Here is a 20,293-nt window from a genome sequence, read left to right as displayed (position 1 = left end):
CTATGAATGAAGCATTAGCTCTTGTTGCAGTTCCCATTTCTGACCACTAGGTGGCTTAATAAAACGCTCTATGGTGCTAAATGGAGCAGTGAGCAACATCTAGCTAGGAGAGCAAATCAATAAAATCTTCTATCTGTCAAATAGCAACATTTTAAACTCTTTTTAAACCGTTCACTTAAAAGAAGTAATTAGTAATAATTTCAGCTGAATTTAAAATGTATGACGTTGTGAATGAGGACTTTATGAAAATTAACATTTGTTGAAAGACTGATATAAATGGTGAGGCTCTGCGCCAACTGTATCAGTGGACAAGCCGCCACTGCTGATTTTGGCCTTTCGAGGGTTGTACCTCAATATTAAATTGGTGTATAACTAAAGTTTCTGGTTCTGCTCAGATCCTGATTGTGTCACAGCCATGAACCTCCACATACTGCATATGAGCAGTGACAAACTCCTGACCTGGAGAGCCACGGCTCTAGAGATTTGTTTATTCCCTCATCTTACACACCAAATTCAGCACATGAAGCTCTCGGTGATTACCTGATGTGTTGAATCAGGTGTGTTAAATGAGGTAGAATGCTGAGCACTGGAGTGATGTGGGCCTCTAGGACTGAAGTCTGACACCTCGGCTGTTGATAATGAATCACCCAGTGGATTTTTAACGTCGTGTTTAGTCTTTTTCAACACCGTTTGCAGTCCTGCGTGTTGTCGCAAGCGATTACTTTGTGTTCACTGTGCTTCCAGTTCCAATGCTAGAAATCATATCATGTGCATCACTTGGTCTGGACAATCAACCCAAATCTGCCAAGTGTATTTTTGTGCACATGTGTGTGCGAGTTTGTCTGTGCAGGAGTGTGTGCAAGAAAGCAGTAGAATAAATGTGTGTGTGTGGGGGGGAGTGTGTGTGTGTTTTGTCTCTTTGTGCAATCATGTAGACAGGGTCAGAGGCATCTGATGTTTCCCAGACATTGCCTGTTTTATCTGATGCAATGATGGCAGCTGCTGACTGCAGGAATTCATATGCTACACGTGTGTATAATTTGTCACGCAGCTCCGAGCAAACATTAAAACAACTTCAGAACATCCTTTTCCCGTGTCTCCATTCGTCATAAACATATCAGCCTGCCAAGTACAATTGCAAATCTTAAATCTCCCCTGCTTGTTAAACCCAAACCTTTGATGGCATGCTTTTTTGTAAGACGTAGTCTGTGTAGTACAAATTTAAAAAGAGTCGATCTGCATGTTGTTAGCATTCAGATGCAGGGCTGGAAATCGGAAATGGCGGACATTATTTCTACCTTTTTTTCTTCTTCTTCTTCTTTTTTTTCATCCTGATTCTCAAGTGCTTCATTTATCTTATGCATTACAGATAGTGAACTCTTTTTTTTAGCTCTTGTTGTATTTGTGATGTGGGACAGCGAGTTCAAACAGGCTCTGTCGTAGCACTCTTTTTCCATAAACACCGGGCAAACAGGCCTGTTTGACTAATAATGTTAACATTGAATAACATCTGTTTATGGGATGTTGAGAAATTATGGAAAGTTAAAACGACAAGAACTTTAATAGATGCTTAAAAACAGTCCTGCAGGGAGCTTTACTGCTCTTTTGAAATATCTGTTTGACAATCCGTTGATTAAATCTGCTTTCCCATCTGCTGCATGGCTGGTAATGTACACAGTAAGAGCAATATGTCAGTGATCAGGCTATAAGCAAATAATAAACCTTAAATAATCCTTATTGTATCTTATTAGTATATGCTTTCCATCCTAACAATTCTTTCTGAAATGATTTCCTTGTCAAGACGGAGAGGATCAGCCAACAAGTTGTTTTTTTTAATGTATATTTTTATCCATTACTGATTACATTTGTACAAGAGTAATAATGCAGATAATCAGAAATACAATCTAGATCATTATACAAAACTCAGTAATATATTCCAATTTAATTACCTTCCATTTAAAAGCCACTTACTGAAGTATAAAATGATGTACTGACAGTATTTTCAGAAAATAAAATCCTCCCAGCAGAGGCCATTGCTTACTGTCAGCTTATCGGCTTCTGCTGTTATTTATCCACTTATTTATTCATTCATTTACATTTTCTCTTGTGCGTTGCTTAAAAATGTCTGATTTTCTTGAACAGTAAATTGTACTCTCGTGAAATTGGCAGCGTCAACCTTTGCAAAAGTGCACTGGGAATTTTCTAATAGGCATCATTTCAAATTTTCAGAAGTATAAGAACTGTTCGTGTAGGTCAAAATTCATAATCACCCTCTCTGAATTACTTCTCTTTAAATATTTTATCTATTGACAGAGTCTGAAAGCTGTAACCTCTCCACCACCATCATCAAAACAGACTGAGGGAAGATCTTTTGGAAGAATGGTTTGGAAGAATTGCTCCAGTACAGTTTCTCGAGAATCTACACCACTACCTGTCCTGAAGCTGTTCTGATCGTAGACACATTCTGTTGTTTTTTCCTTTAATTTGTCACCCATTTTTCTATTACCTCAATTTGACTGATATAAGACAAAACATCTGTCTTTTCCCGAACGCACTGGTGATGATACGGTACACAAAGATGACTGTGGGTCAAGATAGGGAATCGTTACAGCACAACAACAATCAACACAAAGAGAAAGAATAACAGCACAGCAATTAAAAAACAAAGAAGCAAATCAACTGGGGATTTCAATTTGTATTGTGTTTGCTATTTGTTAATGAACGCACCGTTCATATTAACTTTGGGCAGCTGAGACAGATAAAAATATTTGACCTGACCGACCTTGAATACATCTATATTTTTTGGCTAAGACACACAAAAGCACTTCTGACGCCTGGGGATGCTGCAGCTCCATGTTTCAGTAAAATATTCTTAAATAATAAAATATCTATTTCATGTCTGTGTTAGTTTCCCTGATGAAATAAAAGCAATTCTTGGTAGGGACTGAGGTCTTGGACACTTTTGGAACTTTACTTTACTTTGCAGTCCAGAAGGCAGCAGCTGTCTAATAACCAGCTCTCTATTTGTGCATGAGAAAAGCAGAAAGACGTCACGTGCAGATATTTCATAACAGTAACTCAACGCGCGTCACACCGTGCTATCATTGATTATTTTTACCCTGCAAGAAAAAATGTTGTTCCTTTGATCACACAGCAATTTGCCAATGATTACAATCTTGTCTTTTATTAATGAACAAAGCACTGTGCTTTTTATCCATTTATAGTTACACTTAATGTTGTGAAACTGGTTAGTTCTTGTTCTTATTAATATTATAGCAGCTAGAAAAAGTACTTCCCTCACCAACCTCTGTTTGTTTCTCTTTCCTGAAGTTAATAAGTCTAACATTTCGATGCAGTAATGACAATACGTGCTTTAGATCTTCAGTCTGTGATCAGCTCTTTGAACTCAAAACCTCTCCTTACTGTTTAAGAGTGCAGAAGGTTTTCCAGAGTGGACAGCGTGGCAATGGCGCTCTCTTCTGGCTGCTCAACATTCCGTCATCTCAGTTTTTACTTGAAATTTGTTTTATTTTAATGTACATATTGTTCAATATTTCATTTCTGTTTAATTATATATATATATATATATATATATATATATATATATATATATATATACGTGTGTGTGTGTGTATACAGTTCTGTAATTCTTTATAGTTATCATGTCCTTTTCGATGTACCCAATTAAACACACTTTGAATAATTATTTTTAATTTTAATACTTCCATTTGAAAAGATTTGCTACTTTATTATATATTTTTAATTCACTCATCTTCAATAACTCCTTTATCCTGTTATCCTGCTGGTGGATCCAGAGCCTTTTCAGGAAAGACTGAGTGTATAGGTAGGAATATGGCCTGAATGGGATGCCACACACACACACACACACACACACACACACACATTCACACCTAGGGGCAATCTAGAATAGGCAATCCACTTACATGCATGTTTTGGGAAGGAAACCAGAGAACCTGGAAGAAACAGATGGGCATGTGGAGAAAACATGCACAGAAAGTCTACACACACAGTTACGCGAGCTCAAGATTGAATTAATTTCTTATTCTTATTATTAACATTATCATTATTATTGTTTTTCTTCAACTCCTTTATATATATATATATATATATATATATATATATATATATATATATATACAGTTAGGTCCGGAAGTATTTGGACAATGACAGAATTTTGTGATTTTGCCTTTATACACCACCACAATGGATTTGAAATAAAACAATCAAGATGTGATCGAAGTGTAGACTTTCTGCTTTAGTTTAAGAAGTTCCACAAAAATATGGCCTTTCCCATTTAGGAATTACATCCATTTTCAACAAAGTACCTCCATTTTCAGGGGCTCAAAGGTATTTGGACAAAGTGACATAATTGTAAATATAACTATAATTTTAATACTTGTATGAAAAAGTCTGGAGCCCATGTTCTCAAAACTCAAATTCCGAGTTTCCTCCCTGAAGATGCTTTGCCAGGCTTTCACTGCAGCCACCTTCAGTTGCTGAGTCTTTCTGCCTTCAGTCTTGTCTTCAGTAAGTGAAAAGCATGCTCTATTGGATTGAGATCAGGTGACTGACTTGGCCATTGAAGAATATTCCATTTCTTTGCCTTCAAAAAGTCTCGAGTTGCTTTCGTAGTATGTTTATTGTCATTATCCACCTGCATTGTGAAGTGGCATCCTATCAGTTTTGTAGCAGTCGGCTGCATGTGAGCAGAGAGTATAGCCCTATACACCTCAGAATTCATCTTGCTACTTCTGTCAGCAGTCACATCATCAATAAATCAATACATCACCATTGAGCCCGTTCCATTGGCGGCCATACATGCCCATGCCATAACACTGTCTCCACCATGTTTGACACATGATATGGTATACTTTGTATCATGAGCTGTTCCTTTCTTTCACCATACTTTTCTCTTCCCATCATTCTGGTACAAGTTAATCTTGGTTTCATCAGTCCAAAGAATCTTATTCCAGAACATGGGAGGCTTTTTTTAGATGTTTCTGGCAAAGTCTAATCTGGCTTTCCTGTTCTTGAATGTTACCAGTGGTTTGCACCTTGTTGTAAACCCTCTGTATTTACATTCATAAGGCGTCTCTTGATTGTAGATTTTGACAATGATACACCTACATTCTCCAGAATATTCTTGACTTTTGTTGCTGTTGTGAAGGGGTTTTTCTTCACCAAGGAAAGGATTCTGCGATCATCCACTTTAGTTGTCTTCCGATGTTGATATTGTTGAGCTCACCAGTGCTTTCTTTCTTTTTAAAAATGTACCCAACTGTTGATTTGGCCACACCTAAGGTTTTTGCTATCTCTCTTATAGATCTATGTTGTTTTTTCAGCCTAATGATGGCCTCCTTCACTTGCATTGAGATCTCCTTGGACTTCATATTGGTAGCTCCAGTCGAACAGCTACGAAATGCCAACTCAATACCTGATATCAACTCCAGACCTTTTATCTGCTTCATTTGTCTTGAAGTAACAAGGGAATGGACTGCACCTGGTCAATGAACTTCTTGTCAGTCAATTGTCCAAATACCTTTGAGCCCCTGAAAATGGAGGTACTTTGTTGAAAATTTATTTCAAATGCTTTGTGGTGGTGTATAAAGGCAAAATCACAAAAACTCTGTCATTGTCCAAATACTTCCAGACGTAACTGTATATATACATATATATATATATATATATATATATATATATATATATATATATATATATATATATTATCTCTTGGTCTTCTTTGTTGCAATGTATATATTTTACAACATTGCAATGTTACAATATGTATATATATATATATATATTTTTTTTCAAGTCTGTAATTAAACTCCCCTGCTGCAGGCCTGGTCACTGAGATGCTGCGTGACAGCCCAGGTCCATTAAACAGCAGTGGCACAGCAGGCAAACTCACCTGGACTAAAACGAAGTGACAGCACTGGTGTCCTCCATATTGTACTTCTTGTCTCACTGGGGCATAAAGGAGCCAGTTTATGTCATTTCTTTTTAGTATAAGATTTTTTTAAAGGGGGTGTTAAGACATATCTTACATTTATGGCAGTTGGCAGACTTGCTAATATTCTCTGTATCTTCTAAATATCTTGTTTACATATTGGACAAACTGCCAAGCAGTCTGAGTTAAATGTATGAAATGTGCTATATACAGTAAATTATTATTATTATTATTATTATTATTATTATTATCATTATTATTATTATCAGTCTTCTTTTTTCTTCTTCTCCTCCTCCTTCTTCTTCTTCTTCTTCTTCTTCTTATTATTATTATTGTTATTATTATTTTATTATACATTGCAACAAAGAAGACCAAGAGATAAACAGTCTGATGTACAATCAGATATGAAAAAAAAAAAATAAAAAAACTTTTCTTGAGGAGTTGTGAATGCAGTGTGTGTTTGTGTGAAAGGTGTTTGTGTGATGGGTGCTGTGATGTGGCCGTTACCACATCACGTTATTTACAATCACAGCAACCAGTGTTTTATTCCTCTTATGCAACAGCAACTTCCCAAGTATTACAATTTGGTAATAATTAAATAATAACATCATACTTTTTTATCCATTTATACAGTGGTTAAACTTATTGTTGTGCAACGTTCACAGAACAAGTTAGTTCTTGCTATTGCTTACATTATTAGAGCTACATACAACTGTTCCCTCCCTTTCTCTGGAAGTCCTTAAGGTAAAAAAAATGCAGCATGTTACTGAGACATAACATCCTCTATCCTGAAGATTTTCCCATGGCAGAAACCTAAAGGAACAGCCTCAGCTCTGGCCATTACCATTACAAAGGCTAACACTGGAGACTCCTTCCATAAATGTTAAATAAACATCTCCTTACCGAAATCTTCACCATATCAAATGATTATATGTGTTCCCTGTTTTCTTTTCTTTTCCTAACAGGTTTCTAAAACTGCTTTTTTAGGCTTATGTCCACCATTCAGCTGCCTGTGAATTACAGTAATACTGTTACTGTAGAAACTATAATGTATTAGAACGAGCGCATTTACAGCTGAGGTCAAAAGTTTACATACCCCTTTCAGAATCTGCAAAATGTTTATTATTTTACCAAAATAAGAGGGATCATACAAAATGCATGTTATTGTTTATTTAGTGATTTTGTCTTCTGGGAAACATGTAACTATCTTCTGTAGCCTCTGAAGGGCAGTACTAAATGAAAGCCCCCCGGCTCTTAATGGATGTTTTTTCCTTCTGGAGCATCAGTGAGCATTTGAACCTTCTGTAATAGTTGCATATGAGTCCCTCAGTTATGAGATACAGTCATTGTTGGAAAGGGTTCAAATACACAAAAAATGCTGGAAAACCAAAGAATTTGTGGGACCTGAAGGATTTTTCTGAAGAACAGCAGGCAGTTTAACTGTTCAGGACAAAAAAGGGACTCATGAACAACTATCAGTAAACAAAAAAACACAGCTGTGGATCATTCAGGTAACAACACAGTATTAAGAATCAAGGGGATGTAAACTTTTGAATGGGGTCATTTTTATAAATTCAGCTATTATTTTCTCTTGTGGACTATATGCAAACATCTTTTATGTGAAATATCTTATTCAGGTCAGCATTAAATAAACAATAACATGCATTTTGTATGATCCCTCTTATTTTGGTAAAATAATAAACATTTTGCAGATTCTGAAAGGGGGATGTAAACTTTTGACCTCAACTGTATATCCAGTAAACCTGTGATGTGCTTGCAGTTGTCAGTATTGTCAGAGCTGTTATTATAGAAAATTAATCAACACCTTCTGACCAATCAGATTTCATATAACAACTAATCAATCCCTTCTATGAAGTTAATATATAGGACTACTTGTGCACAAGGCCACAATTTCAAATTAATTCTGCACAAAAGTTTAACATTTTTCGCATCTTTTTCTTGCTCATTTGTTTTCCTGAGCTGTTTTTACATTGCTATTTATTTATTTATTTATTTATTTATTTATTTTAAATGGCTGTACTGAGCTACTTTGGACACATAAAGTACATCTAATAAATTCCTCCGGAACACAAGAGGGCAGCAGTGCTCTTGGGTCGCTTGTTTGAGCCAGCGAACAAAAGATGGATGTACTTCAAATACCTCTTTGTTGAATATATAGTACACTATGTATTGTGTAGAAGCCTTTGTTTCATCCCCTATGTAGTGCGTTTATATAGAGAGTAGTTAGCTATGTGGAATTTGGCCGAGATTTGCCGCTAAGAAGTTGTCACGGTGTCGTAAAGTTGTCGCACATATCACCGCTGTATCCCGGCGCTAAGCTATGTAAACACACGATACTTAAAAATGGGTTGAAGAGTTAATATGTGCAAAATGCAGATATTTTAATATATTAATATTCCGGTTTTAGGCATGTTTCTGGTGTAGAACTGACAATGGCATCCTTCAGCCGAGACGGTAATCTTGTTTTTGTTGGCTAATGAAACCGTTATAGAGACACAGCTGAGAGCTTTAAAGAAGTGTGAGTTAGAAATATTTGGTCACGTGGTCAGGTGCAGTATTTATGTCTTGGTATTAAAGGTGGATGTAACGTGATACAGGATTCAGTTGTGCGTCTGAATGTGAATGTTCATGACTTTTTACATTACTGTTATTAAAATAAGGGCTAACAAACTGAACTGCTCCTTGTTGTTTTCAGAGATGAATCATTTGCTGATGGAGGTGAGCCCTGACATCCACATCTGTGGCTTCTGCAAGCAGCAGTACAACAATTTTGAAGTGTTTCTTGCACACAAGCAGAATGGCTGTCAGCTTCCCAACACAAACATCTCAGTCCCAAGTACTGGAGCTGCTGGTGGGTCTGCTCATTTCTTCTGCTATGATAAATACACACTCACTAGTGTGTGTGTGTGTTTTCTGTGATTGTTCAGGTCCTTATTGTGATCTCAGTCTTCAGGTTATAATGTGTTTATTTGGGAAACACCCATAAAGAGGATGGGGCCAGAAATTAGTTAGTTAGTTAGTTTTATTGAAATTGGAAATTTGTCTTTGGCTTCTCTATACAGTATGAACAAGGACGTCAACACAACAACCTAAAAAAACAACAAAACAAAATTACATTTAAAAAGTATAAACAATTTTAAACTAAAATATACATTATATTTCAACATATACACGCATATATACATTCTCATATATACAGTACTGTGCAAAAGTCTTAGGCAATGTATTTTTTTAGTACAAACTTTGTTATAGATTTTTATTTTATGACTTCTACATTATTGATTCAGTATAAAAACATTTTAGATTTCCAAACATTAGTTTTCCAGCACAAAATTAAATGTTACAGAAAAATGTTTGTGTGATTAAAGAAAGCAGAATATTACACAAAAGACACTTTTCAGGCAAAAAAACATAATGAAGGCTGCTGGGTTTCGCTGCAAAAATAAGAAGCAAGTGCGACAGTCAAAGTCACCAGAAGAGCTGTGGCTGCTTCTGCAAGATGCTCAGTAACACTTACAGCTCATTTATAAAACTGCACACATTGTACCTGAGACTACTATTTTTTTTTTTTAAAGCGGAGAATCGTCACACCAAATATTGACTTTCTTTTATTTATTACTGTTTGCTGCTCTTTATAGTATTTTATTAATGTAGAAACATTTAGTTTCATTATTTTTGAAGGCATCTTTGCTCTACAGCATTTCTTTGCATGTGCCTAAGACAGTACTGTGCATATATGTGTGTGTGTGTGTCTGTGTGCGTGCGCACGCGTGTGTGCGCGTGTGTGTGCGTGCGCGTGTGTGTGTATATATATATACTGTATATACTGTATATACTGTATATGCATATATATACTGTATATGCATACATATCCACACTTACTGATATACCCACATTTATGACTCATCATTTAATATTCTACATTATATATATTTATTCTATTAATTTACACATCTTTCCTTGCCCGTGGTTGTCTAACGCAACTCCTTGAAGGTAATAACTGAACTTGAGAATGTAGGGGATGAGAAGAATCCTCTATGATAACCAAAGCATTTGCTTTACTTTTAGTGTATAAATATCATTTATACCGCATCTGTGTCTTACCTACAATCACGCTTGCTTCATTAAACACTCAGTTTTTCAGACAATTTTGCTTTATTTTCGACACTTAGATTTCCGTACCACATAGTCATGTTGAAGCAGATACTGGATGTTATTTTCCAATCTGATTTACATGTATTTCATGCAGCGATTAGATTTGAATTGAAACAAAACAGATCATTCACATGAATACAGATCACAACTTGTGGGAAACTTATATAAGCTCAGTATTGGCTGATCTCGATATCTCTAGTACCCCTTAGTATTAACAATTTCACCAACCTTCGTGGTTAGTTCTCACTAAAATACATATAAGGGTGTGTATTGTGTGTGTGTGTGTGTGTGTGTGTATGTGTGAGTGTCAGATAGTGAGAGAGAGAAAGAACCAGAGAAACAAGGGTTTGTGAGTGTGATTATTTGTGAGTCTTGCTGTTCTTCCTATCTTTACAGCTCTATTTTTTATGATAGTTTTTGATTGCCTCTTTTTCAGCCAAAAGTTTATATCTATCTATCTATCTGTCTATCTATCTATCTATCTATCTATCTATATATATATATATATATATATATATATATATATATATATATATATATATATACACACACACACACACACACACACACAGTACTGTGCAAAAGTCTTAGGCACATGCGAAGAAATGCTGTAGAGCAAAGAGGACTTTAAAAATAAAGAAATTAACTTAACTACCTTAACTTTAAGAGAGAAAAAAACAGCGACTGCTAAGAGAACTGTTTATAGCTGCTACAACGTAATCGTGGTCCATGTTTTGGCTCCGTCCACTACAAATAAATAATCTGATTAATACTGTGGAGGCAAAACATCTTTAAACTATATTTTTTATTTTTTTTAAATATTTTTTCATCTATATTTTTTTTCAGAAACTGTGCAAGAGTTTCCTTTGGAGGAAGCATTACAGACCTGTGTGTCAAAGGCCGTGAAGAAGACGGTAAAAACCCAGAAACCAGCCTCCAAAAAGCTGAAACCTGCACTCACTCAAAAGCGACGCATTTGCAGCTTCTCAGGTGAGTGTAACCTCCGCAGTGCAGGTGCTGTTAGCAGACACGTTATACTGTGAGATCTCGTTAATCCTAATGCATAACTTTCCCTTAGGTTGTACATTCAAAACACAGTATGGCCAAAAGGACATGGAAAGGCACATGTTAACTCATACTGGTAAGAAATTAATTCCTGTATCATCTCATCATCCTTTACGTTAATTATGAGTTTGAGGAGGAGTAAAGATTGATTCTTGTCCAGGCGACAGACCATTTGAATGTGAACTGTGCCACAAGCGCTTCAGCCGGCGGGACAAGCTGAACCTGCACAGCCGCTCACACACCGGGGAAAAGCCACACAAGTGCAAGCACTGCACATACGCCGCCGCAGACAGCAGCAGCCTGAAAAAGCACCTGCGTGTGCACTACGACGAGAGGCCCTTCAAGTGCCAGATCTGCCCATACGCCAGCCGCAACTCCAGCCAACTCACCGTGCACCTGCGCTCACACACAGGTCAGCGCACACACCTGATCTGATCTGATATTCTTAAATAATCAGAAATTACAAAGACACCAGTAGTTTTCCCTTATAATATCTAGTAGAAACAAGACATATAATGTAAACATCATTTAAAGTGCACTGTCTGGGGCTCCTAACATTCTGTGGTTTCACCCTTCAGGCTAACCATGCATGCTTATACTCATCATGTTCACACACTGAATCTGAATGTTGCACAATATTTTTGGTGGTTGTGCCAAATAGTGGCCTATTCATCATTTATCTTTTTTTTTTCTTTCTATAAATGCTAATGAGTCAGTGAATTGATTTTTCTTAAACAGCCAGCTACATGGGACTATGCTTGTTTATTTATATTTATAGGTTTCATATTATGTTATGAGTCTTTCTCCAAGACTCCCTCCTTCATTCACAAAACCCCCTAAACCACGCCCCCACTGCCACAATGGACTACAGTAATGTTTCGATAAATTTGTCTGTACATACTGTTGTGTTTAGTTTTAAAAATTATTGCACTAACTGTATTAAATATGATTTTAATATAGTTTTAATAAGAACTAAATAATAAATATCTCAGCATTGTTCGTTACTCAGTATACCATATTATTGATGTGTTTAAAAATTAGGTCTTGTGAGCCCTTGTTAATGCTTATTAATACTTATGTATTCACATAAGTGTATTTACTTTCTCATCTCATTATGGTCCTGAGTCATGCAGCTACACTAAAGTACTAATTATATGGGATTATCTTACAAGAAGATACACTATGTGGCCAAAAGTATGTGAACACCTAACCATGACACACCCATATGTGCTTGTAGAAAATCCATTCAGTCCATTCGGTTCTCTCGCATATGTTTTATGCTTTGTCTCTATTTAAGTCAATATAGACACATTGAAATCCCTCACATTCATTTACTTGATTGTGTAGCTATAAAGTATGTGTACAATAATTATGTTGAATCTAAATACACACAAATAAGCAGTTTGTTCACTGTCCCACTGCCTTATGCCATGTTTTAAGTTAAAATACAGGTGAGAGAATGTTGATTGTCCCCATGTCTCCACCCCTGATGTTTCATATACACTGGTGTATGTTTGCGTGTTGGTTTCCTTTATAAAAAAAATATTAAACATGCTGTGGATTGGGTAGAGTTCACACATATGTAGCCATGAAACTTTTGGGAAGTACTGTACTGTGAGAAAATCTTTGTTTCATACATATAAAATAAGGTCCATATTTGGCCTTGTGTTTTGAAGCGTCTACATTTTATATGATGTTTCATTTGTTTCTTTATATATTTAATGCATGGAGATTAAACTGCATTTAACTGGTGACTTGGACGAGTGTGTGTCCTGATATGAGAGCCACTGCATTAGTTAGAGTTAAAGCATGAAGTTTTTGGTAATTCTACCTTTCAGGTGATGCCCCATTCCAGTGTGGTGAGTGCGGCGCCAAATTCAAAATCAACTCAGACTTGAAGCGTCACACACGTGTGCACTCGGGCGAGAAGCCATATGCGTGCGAGCTGTGCGATTACCGCTGTGCCATGAAGGCCAACCTGAAGTCGCATGCCCGGCTGCGCCACGGTGCCTACGCCTGCACAGAGTGTGACTTCCGGTGTACAGCCAAGGCGGCACTGCGTGCACACTCCCGCCAGCACGCACCCGCCCGCCCACTACGCTGCACCTGCTGCCCATACTCCTGCACCAGCAAGGGGGCGCTCAAGAGACATGAGCGCGTGCACTCGGATGAGCGCCCGTTCACCTGCCACCGCTGCCCCTTCGCCAGCAAGCAGCGTGCCAACCTGCTCGTCCACATGAAGAAGTGCCATGGTGAGAAAGTTGTAGAGGGGCGCAGCAAAGGTGCCAAACGACGAAAAACAGGAGATGAGTCACCCAATCCTGTAGGTTCACGGTACCGGGTGAGGCTCGAAGCAGCCCGGGCGTTCCGCTGCAACCTGTGCGACGCATCATTTGTTAGAGAAGATTCGTTACGGAGTCATAAGAGGCAACATAACAATACAGAAAAACAGCTCAGACTTGCACAGTCACAGACACAAAATAGTACTGCAAAACAAACAGATAAAGGGCCCGAGCAGGTTTCGATGACGCTCACAAATGGGTCAGTTCCTTCCTATGGAAACACACAGCTCAAGATCTTTGTAGCGCCTCCTCTAGGTCAAGAGGGAACGTTCATCCAGGCAGCAGTGGACGTCCCATCTTCTAAACCTGGAACAGTTCTGCTTAGTTCAAAAGGGCAGAATGTAATTCTCAACCCTATAATACAGCAGGTTAGTCTGTTAACCCCAGTGCAACACATGACCCCACCAGAGGGCAGCCTCGAGCACCAGACTGTCTTACTAACTCACATCAGTGGCAGTGAAGAAAACCCTCTACTGCAGACAAATGTTTCTTCTCAGGCCCCAGTAGAGACTCAGACCTTCATCAGTTCCACTTCATCTTCAGAAAGCAGCCACGCGTTCATCACGGCATGCTCGGACCTTGACAGCCTGCACGCCCTCATCCAGCAGGGCGGCGCTGAGGTCACTGTGGTCACCGAGGGCCACGCCTCCATCACTACAGCAGCAACAGCAAGCTCTACCTTCGAACCTCCACTGGACGTCGAAAGGCCACCATCTGAGGATGACCTGAAGCAGTCAGGGGAGGGGAATCCAGCTCTGGACGATGGTTTGGTTGTGCCTGATATAAACATTGAGCCGTCTAGTTCCCTTCTTGTACACAATGTTACCTTGTCAATCTCAGAGCAGGATCAACAGGCTCCCATCTACCAGCTCTCACCCCATCAGATCTTCTCCGACTCTAATCCGCCTGACAGGATTGAGGACTGAGAAAGCACATTTCTGTTTCATAAAGTCTTTGATTTGTTTGATATGTTTATGTTTAACAGAGATATTTTTATACTCATTCATGGCATGCTGCTTATCTAGAGCTCTTGGAAGTAACATATAATGATAGACTGTGGAATGTAGAAATTTTGGAAATTTTTATTTCTAAAGAGTAAAAATCCTTATTTTTGTAGTTTACTCATCTGAACTGCCTAAAATGGCTCCAACTGATATTCCTGACCATCAGGCAGGTGCCAGACCATATACTATATATATACTCACTGGTCACTTTAATAGGTACACCTGTAGACCTGCTCATTCATGCAATTATTCAATCAGCCAATCATGTGACAACAGCATAATGGATAAAGTCATGCAGATACAGGTCAAAAGCTATAGGTAGTATTGAAACATCAGAATTGGGGAAAATTGAACAGCTAAAGATAACCTGGTCTTTTTCCAATCTTTACCTGACCAGTTTTCCTGAGTCTGCACCTACTATAGCCTCAGATTCTTGTTCTTGGCTGACAGGAGTGGAACCTGATATGGTGTTTTGCTGTTGTAGCCAGTCCACCTCGAGGTTTGACGTGTTGTGCATTCTGAGACGCTTTTCTGTTCACCACAGTTGTAAAGAGTGGTTATATGAGTTACTGTAGGCTTCTCTCAGCTCAAACCGTTCTGGACATTCTCCTGTGATCCTCTCTCATCTGTAGGGTGTTTCCACCTGCAGAATTGCTCCTCACTGGATGTTTGTTGTTTTTCTGTCATTCTGTCATTCTGTCTAAAGTCTAGATACTGTAGTGTGTGAAAATCCCAGGAGATCAGCAGGTTCTAAAATATTCAAACCACCCCTTCTGGCACTATGCCAGGGTCAAAGTCACCAAGATCACTTTTTTCTCCATTATGACATTTAATGTGAACATTAATGAGCAGGTATACAGATATTCCTATTACAATGGCTAGTGGGGATATATTAGAGCTACACAATTATACTTGTATTACATCTGTAATAAATGCTTCCTGCTTAAGTTTAGCAGTATATCTGCTAAATATTTATTTAAGAAAAGAATTCTTAAAGATGTTTCATTTTTAACATTAACATAGACACATAGGATATACAAAAACAGTGGGGATTTGGTGATTTAATGCAGCAGAGTCAATAAAAAAGCAATATCTATTGTTATCTAATGATAGATGATAGATTTAGATTAGCAGTATCACAGCTGATTATGTTCAGTAATCTAAGCCATAAACAACGATTGCATTTTGTTGTGTAGCCAAACAACCAGTTAAAAAGAAGTGCTGGATAACGTGATTAACTACATAGAAAACAAGATATATCGATTTGTAAAGACACTGAGAACGAGGTTGAGGATGGCTTGGGATATGATATTCCTGCCCGTATGTCTTACGCAGAGAGGAAGCAGTTGGTGAAGCAGTCTCTGTGGGAGATGACACTTTCAGGTCTTTCAGTCCTGAGGCTGTTCTTGGAGTCCCTCCAGGTGAACATATGGTGACCAGGGTGCTCCAGATCACTGATGATGGTGTGTGCATTCCTGTGGCAGAGGTGGGTTTCTAGGGAGTCAGTGGAATGGGGTTTTGGCATGCCTTTTCTTTTCTTTCTTGTATGTATTGGGTGAGGACACTCGATCAGTCGTCAGAAGTTAAGCAGAGTCCAGTCTTCTGAGGTGACATCGAAAATTAAGGTGCTGTAGTGCTTGTTTAATGTTGGCTGAAGTGTTTATAGACCAGTTCAGGCTGTTAGACGTGTTGGATCAGGAACATGTATGAGATGACCAGCTCCTCTTCCATACCCTTGATGTACACAGGCTGGTTTGGAGTGGCTTTCCTTCTGTAGTCCTGGATTAGCTGCTTCAATTGTTCTCAATCTAGGTATAATTTTTGATGACACACTTTCATTTGAACCCCATGTTACATTCTCAGGCTCTAAGCTGTACCTAGCCTCTTTGTATATTTTTATCTTGTAATTTATTATGGTATTATTTCCATTAGATGTTTTTATCTAATCACCTTAATATATGATAACTTCTTATTTTATTTCCTAATCATTACTCAGTGATGGCTAGAATCATGCAGCTCAAATATTAATTCCATAAATCCTGCCAACATTTGGTTCTGGTTAACTCCTTTTGTCCTGAAGATGGCACTAAAGAGATTTTGAAACACTACTAAAAGCTGTCACAACTGTTTACAGTTGTTTAAACTGAAACGAAAGTACATGAGTGATGATACTTTGTGATGAAAGTATCTAGTATTTTAGTACATCAGTTTTTCATAATGCTGAAGCAGTGAGATTTTAAACATACGAACACTATTCCTGTACTGAAGTGATAAGGCTACTTAACAATGAAATGACAGATAGCAGCCAACAAACAATAATTCATATGAGATTAATATTCTGATAGAGATTTATCATTAAGTTGGTCCATATGGGACAGTACTTTAACAGAGCTGTTAACACATAACACAGCTGTTGATCTGGTGCCTTGATAAAAGTTCATCTCCAGATCTGAATAGTTGCTCTGTGTGTCTGCGCTCAGGAACATGTGTGTATCTAATTTCCTGTATGTCATGTAGTGACAGTTATGAGATAAGATCTCTGAGGCAGTTGCAGAGATGCAAACACATGAAATATGACTGCGATATGTCTGTGCATCCTCCTGACTACCAGACTTCGTATCAGACCTATTTCCTATGCCACGAGCGCACACTCAAGCAGAGCAAATCCTCCTTGATAATGTTTGTGGCCTCTTCCTGTCTTCCTCTCAGTGGCTGCGTGACAGTCAAGTCCCAGAAAACATTGTGCTTTGATGAGACAAAGTTCAGATCTTTGCTGTAAACAATTTTTTTTCCCTCTAGTTTGGTAGGTTGATGTTAGGACAATAAGACATCTCATCCGTATAAACATCCTCATACTGTCTGGTGACAAATTAAAGGAAAATATGTCTTAATAAGGTGTTGGGCCACTATGTGTTGTCAGAATAGCTTCAGTACTACGATACTGTAAGATAGTCATGATTTTTTTTTTTTCTTTTCAGCATTCAAATCAAGATTTTCCTAACAAAATATTTTAGGATCCTTTATCAGTTTATTACATTAGGTAAAAATTAATGATGTAGCAGCAACACAATGCATAAAATTATGTATACAAGTCAGTTAATGTTCACATCAAACATCAGAATGGGGGGGTGGATGTGATCTCTTTGACCATGTCATGGTTGTTGGTGCCAAACAGGCTGGTCTGAGTATTGTTGATGAGAGAGTTCAGAGGAGATTTCTCAAATGGGGAAGGCTACGGTAACTCAAATAATCGCTCTTTACAACCGTGGTGGTCAGAAAAGCATTTCAGAACATGCCTAACAGTGAGGCGTTTGGGCTACAACAGCAGAAAACCACACATCAGGTTGCACTTCTGTCAGCCAAGAACAGGAATCTGACACTACATTAGACTCAGGCTCACCGAAACTGGACAGCTGAAGATTGGAAAAATGTCACCTGGTAGGAGCAGTCATATTTTGATTCAAAGTATATGATCACGTCACTCTACAATTGTGCACCTAAAAAAAACCAGATCAATAAAACTGTCAAAAAGACTGTCTGAGACTCACTAGAATTTTAAATAAATATTGAAATGATTATTTACTACACAAATTAAAACTTAGAGCCCTTTCCTTTGCAAATCAAGAAATATATCCAGTGCATAATGTTTTAATGGGTAGATTGTGCCTTTGCATCCGTCTGATCATATTTGTGCAGAACTATTAGTGCATGATAGAAAATGGACATGTTCTTTAAGACCTCAACAGCTCAAAAGAATCAATTTCGTTATATTTCTAAAAGCACAAGTTCTGCACTGAAAAAGGTCAATATTTGGTGACCTTGTGGCCACTGTCTACAGAACGATTCTTCAGAATTTTGTTAGGAAACAGAGGCTCCATCTGAGTGAGACTCTTAGGAACAAGTGTGCATTGATTTTTCCACCACTGCTAATAGCTGTAGCAGTTCAGAGTGACCTCTTCCTTTTATTTATGTCTCTCCTCTCTCTCTCTCTCTCTCTCTCTCTCTCTCCCTCTCTCAGGGCATGCGTTATGCCTTGACATACCTACATACAGCAAATGTATGGGACATATACTAGCATATCGTTGATTAGAATATTAAAATTTTCTTCCACTCAGTTTCACATAGCAAGAAGTGAATAAATGTAACAGTGAATGTAGATGAGGTCAGTGTGATGTGATGCAATATATTTTATTGGTCATGCTCATGGATATTGTTGTGTAGTATACACTCTTGGGCAAAAAACAAAAATGGGCCAAGCCATGCAAATCAAGGCAAATATTAAGCTTCTAATGGTCTTAACAACAAATCATTGGTCAGAATATTAGCAACAGTTAAACAAATGCACTCCAGAGAGCTCCTGTGCCTCCATTTACTCGTTTACTTTTGCTGCAGTGAGCTGTTTGGGGAAAAGCTAGAAACAGGGAAATTCACTTATATAGTCTTCTTGTACGCAAAGGTAAAATCACGATAATGATTAAAATGTTTGATGTAAAATTCAAGCTAACAGGTGTCTGGGTGTACAAAATTTTCCAAAAATATTTTCTGGGATGTTTTTTTTCTTTGATTATTTGGTTATCTGCTACACCTGATGCAGCCCATCAAGGGCCACAAGGCTCAAATATTTAAAGAAATCAAAGGGAAACACTCTCCCATACTAACTTCCTTTATCAATTTGTTTAATTCTTGCTAATTTCCTGACCAAGGATTTGGTGATAAGACCATTAAAAGCTTAATATTTTGCCATTTTGGGCTTGGGCCTTTTTTAACCCAGGAGCGTACACATCTGACAGTCCATTAAATACACAGAAATGATCTTTTTTCCAGAATTTAGGGATTAAAATATGATGGAGGCTATTTTTGAAGCATCAGCAAAACATGTTAGTTCCTCTTATCAGCTATAAACAGTCATTCCCTCATCAGCATCTCTTTTTCTCACTCTCTTGAAGTTATTCAGACAAAACACTGCTTGTCTTGTTACTAAGAAACCTGAAAACACAAAGTGACTGTGACAAAGTGCTGACACTGCAGACCCCTCCCATAAATACTATTAACATTTTAACATTTTTCGAATCTGTTTATTATTAGGCTTAGATTTTGTCTGCCATCGAAGTCCTTGTGTAAGAGAATGAGCGCATTGATGTAATCCTGTTATTTGCCTTGGAGCCAGAACTGCTATCAGAGCCGTGCTGTTGTATAAAATTATTCAACAATGAGAATTCAACAGCGCTGTGATATAAGTCATAATAATTACGATCAACATTTATCTTGTGTTGAGAGATCTGTCTGGATCTACTGTTATGAGAGGGTGTGTAGAGTATTATTTTAAATAGAAAACCTTTGGGATGTTGTAAAGTCTGCAAGATTGAATTAGCACAGTTTTTATTATGTACAGACTTCTAATGAGTGACGTGACTCCAATCTGCCTATAGGTGTCAGTGAATCTCCACTGTCAACACATTCCTCACCCAGACACACTGATCAGCTCCGAGTGGAGGGAAATGTTGGAATGTGACCCATCATATGCTTTAATTTTTAGATTGCTAGGGTTTTTTTGGTATTTTCCAATGATTCATATTGCTGGAGCACTGAGTCCTGCAGCTGTTTACTGTCTTTACAACTTGTATTTTAATTTATAACAGACAGACAACCAAAAAAGTTCTAAGTGAGCTTTAAGATATGCTTATTGATTGTTTTGAGTGGCCATTTGCTGCATATTCTTATAAAATGAACTATTT

At 37.8% G+C, this 20,293-nt stretch overlaps 1 protein-coding gene across 2 annotated transcripts; it reads left to right on the top strand.

Annotated features, from left to right (window-relative positions):
* The first annotated feature begins 8,086 nt into the window (after window positions 1–8,086).
* On the top strand, window positions 8,087–18,091 carry zfp64 (zinc finger protein 64 homolog (mouse)). Of its 2 annotated transcripts, XM_053240897.1 has the most exons (7): window positions 8,087–8,314; window positions 8,400–8,446; window positions 8,688–8,843; window positions 10,994–11,137; window positions 11,226–11,288; window positions 11,373–11,624; window positions 13,051–18,091. In XM_053240897.1, coding segments are annotated over exons 1-7 (2,094 nt in total). In that variant the 5' UTR covers window positions 8,087–8,312; the 3' UTR covers window positions 14,481–18,091. The 2 variants fall into 2 exon arrangements, with proteins under 2 accessions (XP_053096872.1, XP_026777068.3); XM_026921267.3 differs by having other exon boundaries at window positions 8,087–8,446.
* Window positions 18,092–20,293: the final 2,202 nt, after the last annotated feature.

Source organism: Pangasianodon hypophthalmus, chromosome 16, assembly GCF_027358585.1.
Source record: "Pangasianodon hypophthalmus isolate fPanHyp1 chromosome 16, fPanHyp1.pri, whole genome shotgun sequence".
Classification (NCBI taxonomy): Eukaryota; Metazoa; Chordata; class Actinopteri; order Siluriformes; family Pangasiidae; genus Pangasianodon; species Pangasianodon hypophthalmus.
The sequence above is the reverse complement of the archived record's forward strand: the minus strand, read 5'-3'. Positions and strand labels throughout refer to the sequence as shown.